This window comes from Xyrauchen texanus, chromosome 1 (genome assembly GCF_025860055.1).
Source record: "Xyrauchen texanus isolate HMW12.3.18 chromosome 1, RBS_HiC_50CHRs, whole genome shotgun sequence".
Classification (NCBI taxonomy): Eukaryota; Metazoa; Chordata; class Actinopteri; order Cypriniformes; family Catostomidae; genus Xyrauchen; species Xyrauchen texanus.
The window spans coordinates 51,920,564-51,932,929 of NC_068276.1; the positions used below are offsets into that span (position 1 = coordinate 51,920,564).

Below are 12,366 nucleotides of genomic sequence, written 5' to 3' on the forward strand. Positions count from 1 at the left end.
TAGCCTACGTAGTACATACTACACCATAAGGAAATATTGTTATAAGGGTAGTTGACACATAACATGTCCTTAGACTTTTAATCCACTTAAAGATTTTAGGTTAAAATGTTATGAATGTAAGGAAAGTGTGTTTCTTAGGTAATTAATAACACTTTTGGCCTTCACTTATTTGTTTAATATGGTCCTGTGGTGTACAGTACACATAACTACAAATAGTCTCTCAATTAATATGAGACCATATAAGCTGCATACATAGTAATGATAAAAGAATTGTCAAAATTCTGTTCAAAACTGTCATGGATGGAGTATAGAAGGTCACACCACAGGACATTACAACTTCCCAAAAGTATATAATTCATGTCAACTAAAATGATTAAATTGAAAAGAGCACTTTTTCAACTTGAAATTAAACAACCATATTTCAACAGTTGTTAGTGTTAACTTTTCAACATCTTGAGAGAACAGATATCTCCCTCTAGTCTAGTTAATTTACTCTGTTCTCCTCCAATCATCCGATTCAACTCTGTAGACTAATTTATGGCCTTTGATCACACTTACCACTTCATTAATGAAACCCCTACATTATTGTCAAAATTCAAATGACCACATTTGTATTTGTCCCTTTCTTTATGGACTTTTTATGCGGGCATTTTCATTAAATGTCTGATTTGTTAAACACCAAAACCAATATCCAATTGCTGTTTATTGGGATTATTTAGCCCCATAATATGTTTCATGTGTGAAAATAAAATGTTGAACATGGTATCATGAAATAGGCTGCTCTGACTCAAACAGCTTCTTATAAATAGTTCCAGGAATTCCTAAATCTAGTTTGCAGGGACACTCTAAATGTAAGGCAGCTTTCCAAGAGTAAAAAACCTTTGTTTCTAAAATTACTTTGAATGACTGACAACAAAGGGCAAAGTGATTACTGAGAGACAGCTCAAAACCTAGTAAAATTGTTTAAGGAAATTTTAGACTGTAATGCGACTCAGTTTTTTGGCAGTCACTGAATGATGGCGTGCAGCAAATGTGACATCACATAATGTTTCCAGGAAGCAGCATTTGGTCCTCCTGTTATTTCCCTAAACAGATGTAACAGCTCTTTAGTCACTATATTTCTGTTATAAATGTGGTTTTATGGGTCAAAAAACAGGCCCTCTGTGATCAATTAGCATAATATTCATTATTATAATCAAAACCTCTTTTGAATCTTTTCTGGTTCTAAATAATTGAGCTATAAACTAGATGTCTAATTAAGAAGGAAATAACTCTCTACAAAAGAACAGATGACCTGAATTTGACATCTAATCTAGCATTGCCTTTAATTGTGAATGTACAGAAAATATTAAAATGTTAGCAGCAGCTGTATATAATAAAAGATCTTATAATATAATAAGACACTTACCATTTGACCGATATCCCCCGGACTCCCAGGGTCTCCCTGTGAAGGAAAATATGTTATTTTCTTGTAAGAATATGTAATTAAGAAAATCTAGATTTAAGACCTAACTGTCAAATGATTTACCTTAATGATTTACAATGCCCAATGAAACATGAATTATCTTATAGTGTCTCAAAAACTGTTAGAAAGCCATTTTCAAAAAAGGTCATAGAGCTTATAATGTTAAGATAATATTATATAAGATAGGGAAAGGGTCAGGGCCTTAAACCACCACATTGTCCAGAGGCAACAATAAGTGTCTGAGGTCTCCTCATCCACATTTACATTTATTTTCTTTGTAGATGCTTTTAAAAAAAAAAAAAATCTAATAAGCTGGAAGCCAAGAATATCATAGGAAGCTTAGAATAAAGGAATTTGACAATTTACATACTCAGAGTGACTCATAAAAGGAGATCTATAAAAGAGAGCCTCTCAAAGAGTCAACTTATTCCATCAAAAACAAAGAACAGACACGTAGAGTGTTAAAACGTTGTTACACCACTTTCTGAGTAATGAATAACGGGACGGTTCAAAAACAACATAATGATCTTGCCTGGAATGAAAAAGATAAACAACACTTAATATTTTTACACTTTTGCCTTGGTCCAAACAAACGGTTGAAGGCCCTGTTGGGGTTTTATGAATATGGATAATTGACAAGTTTTCTGTTTTTCTTTTGTCTTTTTTATCTCTCAGTCAAAATGTACATATAATAAAACACCAGTCCATGGATAGCATTTCACATATGGGAATGGTTACCTTTAGTGAGGGATATCAATTGGTACAGAACAGACTTATTTTTTTAAGCATGGTCTTTTGAGAGGAGCCACTGGGTGATGTTGAGCTGTTAAGATATTTTGGATGGGGACTGATTTTATAGGTACTTACTTGGAGCCCTGGTACTCCCCGAGGACCATCTTTGCCTGTGTCCCCTGGGGGTCCCCTTGGGCCAGGAGGACCAGGAGGCCCAGGAGGTCCTGAGGGCCCCTCTTGACCCTGATCACCCTGTGGAAGTGATAATGTTGATATTGTAGGTCAAACAATATTACAACAATCATAAGACAATTAATGAAGCAAACATTAAAGTTGTTTTATGGAGTCAAAAGGGAGAGACAGAAAGACCACTGAAGAGCTATCACAAAGAACAATGGGACATCTGTTATCTCAGTAGAGTTTAAATTAAACAACATTAGAAAAAGGTTTAAGCTCTAATGCATGCTCTCTGTATTAATCAAAGCATTTTTGATGATAGAATTCAGTTCTACTTCTAGAATTTCCCATCAAAATTTCAAGCATAATTGCTGTTAATTATTTCCAGATTCTTTTCAACGCTGCCCGAGATCAAGTATGAAACATTAATCATATTTATCAACACTTAGATGCTAAACAATTCATGCTAAACAATCGCACTGGTTGTGACGGGGAACAGACGGAGCCGTCTCTCTGTATTTAGCAGAACAATATCATCTGTGATTTATATATCTTTTTGTACTCAGTTTGCTTCTGTATCAGTTTGCTTCTTGTCCTCAGTTTAATTCTGTATTGTATCTGTTGACAGACAACATATACTCTGTAATTTGTTGTTTAATCATGTGTACAAGATCACTAACCATATGTCTTTAAAGACAGCATAGAGTTGGCCTATAGAATTAAACTCAGAGCCTTCTCTTTTATTGCAGTTGAAGACATGTAGAAATGCACAATTTGGCACAGTGATTACTCGATAATTTGCAATTTACAGTGGCTCCAAAAAGTTACTGGACAGTAAAGCCACATATAATATGAATTCAGTGTAGCTATATGAGCATCTTGGCATTAGATAACATATTAAGCCAATGAAATGAAAAGAATGCTAGACCTTTTCTTAGAGCTCACTTTTTGATTTTATGTTTATCTTATCAGTGTTATTATCTGATTAATATTTGCATCATAATAAACATAATCAGGTGCATTAAGGGTCATATATACTGAACACACTTTTGCATCTTTGACTGTTACACTACGTGTATCTAATTCAAATTCTAATCCGTAATGGACTGCTGGGTTTCTAGATGCCCTGTCATAATTGAAATTACTAAAACTGTTCAAATGCATCTCGAGACATCCCCGTTTTGTTCCATTCATTGTGCTGCGTCTAGCTATTTTAGCGCAAGTATGTGTTCGGTGTGAATGGACACTGAGACTACATTTACACTGCCTCATCTAATGCTCAGATCCAATATTTTTATTAATACTGATTGGTGGATACTTTAACGCTTGTATGCATACGGTATATGTGCAAGCGCTCATGCCGCATGTCAGTCTGTCAGCGCACAGGAAATATTATAGATCTTATTTACAGTAATGCCATATTTGATTTCTGACATGAATGAAAACAAGGTAGTAAGGATAGACTTACAGTCTCTTCAGTGGCATGCACTGTACAGTATAGCCTAAAGCTGTATAAGGCTCCTCGATCACATTCAATTTTTCACAACTCACTTTTTTTTTGTCCACTGAAATTTCTGAGCTGGATATAGCTGCAGGCTGACCTCCAAAAACTTTTCAGCATAGGAATGATTCAAAACACTTTAAACAACAGTATTAGGTATTGAAGGGACTGCAACTCTATCTCCTCACAACCTTGTTGTAATTCCAGTTGAAAATTAAAGATGCCGCTACTGTAGATGAGAGTCGGCACTTCATACTACCAATATTGTTGAAGACAATGTAACATTTTTCTTCACAGTCATACATTTTCATACAGGAGACCAAATGGTGGGCCAAAGAGAAGAAGCCCAGTCAGATGGAGTACTGAGAGAGAAAGAGAGAGCAGAATGTGGACAAGCACTACCTTAATGAGTCGACGTTTAATGAGCTGCTGATCGGCAGAAAGAAAGCCATGATTGATCTTAGGGAAGACCATCTGAGCAGGTGTGTGAGGTCAAAAGAGGTCGGAGGTCAAAGGTGAGAGAGGTTGGAGAGGAAACAGTTGCATGAGGTCCCGGAAGAAGGAAGAGGAAAAGAAAATAAAAAGGTACAAAAATAGATTAGATCAAGCAGTTGAGTCAAACGACCCAATCCAGTGCAAGGACACCCACTCTGAGAGCCCCAACCCAAGGAAGCACGTCAACTTCCACTCAATGAAAGCACTGTCATCACAGTGTTCTTTGAAGCCAAGGCACACTCCAGGAACTGCACACACTGAAACCCATCATGTAGATTTATTAATCTTTGTCCGTGGGCTCTCATTAAGATATCTGAATAGTTCCACCATATCAAGGAGGCACCTGTAATTACGGGGCAAAAAAGTAATTCTGTTGCCATAGATTGATATATTGCATGGTATGACCCACTAATTACATATAAGAGTATATTTCTGAGCATTTAAGCAGGTGGTGAAAGAATCACATTTTTTGAGGGTGGGGCAGATTTGTGGTGAACCAGAGGTATCAGCTCTGAATATATCTCACCACTTTAGTTTACCCTTTAATGCGTCTCTTTTAACATTTTCCATTTGTAGAATCCGCACAGACACTGGCCAGACTGTTCGGTGGTTAGAAAATCTGAATCTTGTTTGTAATTAATCACACATCACTGGTTTATTAGTGGGAAAAAAAACTGTTGCTCTGCTGTGAATGCATACATTCCTGTCACCACACTACTTAAGGGCACCCATGGAATTGGGAGCTGGTAGCTTAGGGTCATAATGAAAGAAAGTACTTTTTGATTGGTTGGACTGGATTTATCAAACGCAATTGTGTTTGGGCCAAGTCTGTCACCACATGGGTGCAGGGGACAAATGCACTGTTGATATATCTCAGTGTGTGTGCCATCCATAGAGTCTGCCTGAGCCATTTGGCCATGCCAACAAACCTTCACAGTCAGGATTTGATTGCTGTGTAATGCAGCCAGGGTGGGTAGACCAGGAAGTCCCTGGGGACAAACAGCACAGAAATGGCACAATACAAACACAAGCACACAGCATGACAATACAAGACATTGACTCAGAACAAGCAGAGGGCACTTGACCTTTTTGCATTAGTTTCATATTAGTTTGACTCAAAATTTCAGAAGCTTAAACAAACCGTTCTTCTAACTGACAAAGAGGCGTTCACACACTGGCATTTTGGTATGCTGAAATAATTGTGATTTAATCTTAGTAATACACTTAGCCAAACACAAATCATATTTATTTGAACTCATTTATTTTAGATATGTGCTCTTTTATTGTGTACCAATACCCCTAAATCTGAAATGTCTTTGTTTGTGGTGTGGGATTTGCAATTTCATTCAAAATGCCTTAAAAATTGGAATTTTTGAATGGTAAACTTGTATGTGTTTTTGACCTAATGACAATAAATGGTTATTGGGAAATTTACTCAATGAAAGGCTCTATTCTATATATGTAAAAAAATAAAAATAATTATATAAGTTTAAAAAAAAAACACACAGGAAAATATCATGTTTATGAGATATTCAATCCCACCATGTTACAGGGAGTAATTCGAATTGCATGGCTCATTTAGAAGATGGAAGCAAATTAAACCACACCATCTTCTGTTTTGGTGCTCAAGCAAAAAGTGCTTGCAAACAAAATACCCTCACAAAATAAAATAGTAATAACTTGGAGTAAATGGGTCCTTTTGAAAATATATAAGGCAGCAAAGTTATGCAATAATGATTATTGGGTAATAGATTCTTGTGTTAAAAACACTTCTTCCATGGGTGCTGCCTCTCTTGTCCTTGTTTGTTTAATTTGTATGGAGACTGTAAGACTTAGCACTGATCCCATCACCTTTTACAATATGCCTGCATTTAATTTTATCCAGCTTTATGTCCCACTAGCCACCATTTTAAAAGCATCAATTCAACTGTAAGCATGCATTTGTTCTTACAGTACCATTATATTCTCTTGCAGTGGGAAAGAAAAACATGTTTTGACAGAAGAGCAAGGCTAAAAATGTTTTAGGTTTCTTTCTTTGCTCAAAGCAAGCTGAGAAGACATTAAAATTTTCCCCCAGACCCATTTACTATGTGTGGGTTATTGAATTGCTAGGAATTTATAGATAGCTTACAAGTACAAGGGTGAGAATAGCGTCATGATAGTGGTTCACTTAGAATCTTAACAATTTGCAAATCGTTCAGTTTTGCTGCATCAGATGTTTTGTTTTGCTGTGGGTTTGCATGTAAAAGTGTGTGCCTGAAGCTAAACAAATGTAATAGTAGTAATTTAAATTGGCTTGAAGACCAAAAACCAAACTGGCAATATTGAACAAGCGCACATGCTGTTAAAAGCCAATAGACTTTCCACTCATGAATATTCTGATGTGATGGTATTCAAAAAAAGAATCCATATTTATAATCGCTTGACTAATACAATGAAAAGTCAGAATGAGCAAACTTCTGTGTGCATTTCATAGTGTTTTTGTGCAAATGTGCATGCGTTGTGTGTGTTGTTGCACACACAATGCAATGCTAGCACCCGATTTACTACAGCAATTATTCAAATCAGATAACAGCACAAACATGCCCAAACAAATTGTCCTAAACTTAATTTGCCCAGCACAATTTCAGATTTTGCAGGCCGGTTCAGAGTGCTACTGTAGGTTGTGGAGGATGCAGTAGCACAATCTGGCATACTTTACTGGGACTGTACAACATTAATCCACCACTGATTAAAGCACCTGAATCGGCTCTTTAAAATTCCCAAAGTGCATTCGACTGCACTGCACGTCTGGCTATATGCCCAGCTGTAATCCTTTTCTATATCATTTGATCATCATTTGATAAATTCCCACTGCCATGGTCAATGGAAAATGTATGCAAATGTCTCCTATAAAAGAAAATTAGGTAAAACTTTCTATGAAGCCCATGTGTATAATGCATTACAACACATGTAAGCAATCTTCTTGGGTGTGAAATCAAACTGATTCTATGATGGACTCTATTCAATAAACTTTAATGTTTGTGAATGTTATTTGGTGGCTTATTTTATAAATAACTTCCATTATATAAGTTTGACTTGTAATGTATTGCATGTTACAAGTTTATGTTATGGCTGTTGCTTTTGTAACTTTTCTTAAAGCAGGCAAATACCACTTATAATATGATCATGTCATAAAGCCTTTTGACTGTTTACACTATGCTGCTTTTGCATGACAGCACTTGTACGATTGACTTTATTAGCTTCTGTTGCGTTAAAATAGGATGTTGCTTGTGTTATAATGTATTATACTCCTAAGAATAACTATGAATAGGGGAAGTCTTATTATGTATTAAACTGTAGTTATAATTATTTATGAGAAGTTATAACTTATTATAAGGTGTATTATGAGACATTATGAATGCAGTATAATGCATGTGTAATGCCTTTGCAATGCATTATAAATATGGGCTTCATAGAAAGTGTTATGGAAAATTACATTTACTTCCTACTCTCCGTAGGTGACAATAGCTCGACATTAAGTGTGCCAGGTTTTCCTGTATATTTTATGATTAAGGCACAATCTATAATAAACTAAATTCACACAGAATTTTTTTTTTTCACACAAAAAGTTTTAACACTGAAAAGAATGACAACTTAATTTAAACACAGTATTTCAGCACATTTAGCATCTTGTAAATCTGGAATGAGGGTGGTAAGTGAATAAGATGCAAGTTTTTGAGCTGAAATACCATGTAGAGAGTACAACTGCTAGTACAACTTTGTTCGAGATGGACATCTTTAAAGCTTCAAACACACTGAGCAGGACTACCACTTATGAATCATTGAGACCACACTCTAATAACCTTTGTAGAGTCAATGAATCGTGCTGACGAAACCATTTGTGGTCCAGACTCACACCTGTGACAGAACAGACCATTCTGCCTGTTCATTGAGATTTTTAAAAATGTGAGTAAAGCGTGAGGGAAAGAAGACCACACATCTCCTTCAATGGCAGAACTACTGCACTAATTCATGTTAATGATGACACAAAGTCTGGGTGGCAACACTTGTGTTTGTATAGGCACTAATCAGTGAATGTTTTATTTGCTATTTATTCACCCTTTGACCTTATGATCCCTCACCATGGTAAATTTTCCTTTTGACAGCCATGACCCTGACATATGTGTACCCCTTTAGCGGTCTAGTGGCTGTTACCACACTGGGCTTTAAGTTACAATAAAAGTGAGATATGGAGGTACACACAGTTCAGTACAACACATTATCTTTGCTGCTTGAAGAACATTTTTCAATTTAGAAATGGACATAAAAAGTTGGTTTGCACAATAGGTCTAATACACTGTACATGTCTGTGTGTATATTTGGTGGAGGTTTTTAACATTTATCTAAGGGTTCGCATACTTTTCCCACCCTGCAATGTAAATGTGCACATTTCCTTTCATATTTTCATAAGGACATAATAATATCTAGCCTACCTCTTATGTAATCTAGTGAAGTTATGATGGCAAATTAATTTCACAAACACACCATCAACCAGTACAGACATTGGTATTGTTAATGTGTGCTGATGCATTCGGATGGTGAGGCCCCAGATTTCTTATAATTTTCCAGCTGTCGCAGACATAAATTGAGCTCTTTTACAGTGGATGCTTTTGTTTCTCTGGTTAGACGGTGCAGACCATAAAGTGATCCTACAAATTCAATTTGAATGTAAGATCAGCATTGCAAGATTTAAGTTTCTAATCTCATGGTTTGGGAAATCAAATCTTTGTAGAAAGAACCCTAAAATATATCTGGACACTTAAAACACTCGCTTCAGAAGACATGGATTATACCACTCAAGCCTCAATTATTAATTTTATGCTACCTTTATGTCCTTTTTGGAACTTGAATGTCTTGGCTAGACTTACAAACACATCATACATCCTTCAAAATATCTTTGTTGTGTTCTGCAAAAGAAATTCATATGAGTTTGAGACAGCATGAGGGTAGGTAAATGATGAGAGAATTTAAATTTTTGAGTGAATTATCCCAATAACATCTTTAAAGGCATAGTTCACCCCAAAATTAAAATTCTCTCAATTTTACTCACCCTCATGCCATCCCATCTGTGTGTGACTTTCTTTCTTCTCCTAAAAACAAATGGAGATTTTTAGAAGACTATTTCAGCTATGTAGGTACATAAAATGCCAAACTTCTGATGCTCCAAAAAGCACACAAAGGCATCATAAAAGTAATCCATACGGCTCCAGTTTTTTAATCCATATCTTCAAAAGTGATGTGATAGGTGTGGGTGAGAAACAGATAAATATAAGTCCTTTTTTTGCAAGAACTTCTTCTCCTTGCCCAGTAGGGGGCGATAGGGAGGAGAATTTATATTAAAAAAGGACTTATATATTGATCTGTTTCTCACCCACACCTATCAAATCATCTCTGAAGATATATATTTACCCACTGGAGTCTAATGGATTACTTTAATGCTGATTTATGTGATTTTTGACCTTCAAAAATGTTGCCACCCATTCACTTGCATTGAGTGGATCAAAAGAGCTGAAATATTTTTCTAAAAATCTTCATTTGAGTTTAGCAGATGACAGAAAGTCATACACATTTAGGATGGCTTAAGTGTGAGTAAATGATGAGATAATTTTCATTTTTGGGTGAAATTTTCCCTTTAAATAACTTGGTCTGCTATTTTATTAGATAATGCTAAGACATTCATAAATTATTTTTGGGGCCACAATATATAATAATAATACAATAAAGTCACGCAGTTAAAGAGAAATAATTCAGGAACCATAGAGAGGTGACCTCAATTTACAGTAGTGAATAATTACCCAAATATAAAGCCTTATTGTGTAAAGATACTAAATAAAATGTACAAGCAGTAGGAAGCCCAAAAACTCTCACTGTGAAATGTGGTAAATCAACACAAGAAGTTTTTCTATGAAAACCAGTGTGGGCAGCTATCAAATATGGCTGACAGCATCAGATTAAAATGATTAAAATGACTTCTATCAGGCCCACAGATGTGGCTTGGCCACATAAAATTTCAAGGAGTTAACCTTGGCTTGCTCTCACGCCTGGGTGAAATCAATTAAAGGCACTTTAAGCTGTGACCCCCTCAGAGTCTGTCCAAGATGATGATGGATACAGAGTAAATGCACCAAAAGAAAGATCAGGAAAGGGCACTTAATGCAACGAACCTCAGACAAATAGCCTTGATAGGTTAGTGAGAAGTTGTGTTTTGCCCAACTGCAGAGTGATCATTTAAACTCAGCATACATGCAAGCATACAGAAATGAGATATGCAAGTGATTTATTTCATAATCTGCCAACTGTAGCAAATCACACTCTTCACAATCATCCTTTAAGAGATGTGAATTTATCAAGCTGTCAAGCAAGTGAGCTGGAAATAATTATGTTATTTGAATGAGCTCTTAGTCTAAAGAACTCATATGTCATTGTGAAGTCAGAATGTTAGGACCTCGATTCTGGTAGAAAACCCTCAGCTATATTGAATTGCAACAGGATCAGTTAACTTTTGCTTGTACTTCTTCCACAACTGATACTGTATGACCCCCTATTGTTGAAGCCAGATTGTCCCTGAAGGATTGCACTTTCAAAACGGCTCAGGTGTATATAGTTTTGCTTTTCCAAGCCTTATTCACACACTCTGTTAAGGCTCTGTTGTGCTTGGCAAGCCTGAGTCAGCACTGTCCACAGAATTCCATGCATTTCAAACATGCTGCCCACAAGTTCATATGGGAGACATAACACAAATTCACGAACAGGGCATGCAAGAAAAAGTCCACATACCCGTGGTCCCTGGTCACCTTGATCGCCCTATAAAAACGGGAAAAATAGAGTAAGAGAATATAATTTTGTAACATCATACTCAGATACACAGAGAGAAAGAAGAGAACCATTGTAATATAAAACACATTGATGATGAAAGTTAATACCCAAGGCCACAAAAATTCATTGCGGTTGAGGGTAAAATCACTTGTGATAACACAAGCTCTTGTAGACAGAGGTCGGGAGAAAAGTGAGAGTGGGTGTGTGTATGTGTGCTCATGGGTAGGGAGATGTAAGGAGCAACCACTATATCTTAGAATTTGGTTCCTCGCATGTCTGTGGGTGCATGGCTCCCACAAAAAGCAAAGTTGAGACATCTATGCCGTCTTCTAAGATAAATACAGAATAATTTAGAGTGTTTCTTTGTCAGTGTTGCCTTTCCTAATGATCACATGACACAATTTGACAGAGCAGGGAATGTCTTTATTATAGCGTAAGATCTGAATAATTTCTCACATGAACATAATGTATGCAATGTACTGCTTGCTGTTTGGATACAAAATAAGAACAGATTCAAAGATGTTGAGCTCCCAGACCATTTTCAGTTTTCCTGAATTACCGCAGGAAAGGAGCCCACCCAGTTCTCCTTGTACCATGACCAGTAAGGCATGTGACTCCAGAGTGACTGTGTGAAAGCAACGCTTAGTTTGATGACTCTCCCCATCTACATATTTTGGCTTAGGACTCTGAGACAAATGAGGTGCATGGCTGTTGGGCTGGAATGTCTTCAGAGAGCCGTTTACATTTGATTTGGGGGTTTGTGGTCATCGTTACGGCAAACACTAAATGGTAGTGACTGGAGTGTGGAGAGCCCTGCAACTCAAAACGGGTGGATCCAATTTTGAAACGCTTTAGTTTGTCAGTTTTCTGCTTCTTGCATAACTTAAATGTAAGCCTGGATTTCCCGACAATTGTATAATTGCCCAGACTTCACGCACTACTAAATGAGGATACCCCAAGGCCTTTAAATGAGGAATGTTAATATTTCAAATACTAAACTTCTACACACTGATGACTCCAGGACTCAACAATAAGGATGGCTCACTCGTCCAGGGACTTTGTGAAAGAGTTTCGGGCTATTTGACGGAACTGTCACTTTCCCTGTCATGCCAGTGCTGCAGTGTCAGAACATTTATTG

At 36.6% G+C, this 12,366-nt stretch overlaps 1 protein-coding gene across 1 annotated transcript in view; it reads right to left on the reverse strand.

The window, feature by feature from the left end:
* Nucleotides 1-12,366, reverse strand: part of LOC127650458 (collagen alpha-1(XXV) chain) — an 82,536-nt gene that overhangs the window by 50,884 nt on the left and 19,286 nt on the right. The window contains exons 3-6 of the mRNA XM_052135908.1: nucleotides 11,190-11,216; nucleotides 5,300-5,359; nucleotides 2,333-2,449; nucleotides 1,409-1,444 (exon numbers count right to left, since the gene is read on the reverse strand). Of these exons, the coding sequence (XP_051991868.1) occupies nucleotides 1,409-1,444; nucleotides 2,333-2,449; nucleotides 5,300-5,359; nucleotides 11,190-11,216 (240 nt within the window). The remainder of the gene's footprint in view (nucleotides 1-1,408; nucleotides 1,445-2,332; nucleotides 2,450-5,299; nucleotides 5,360-11,189; nucleotides 11,217-12,366) is intronic.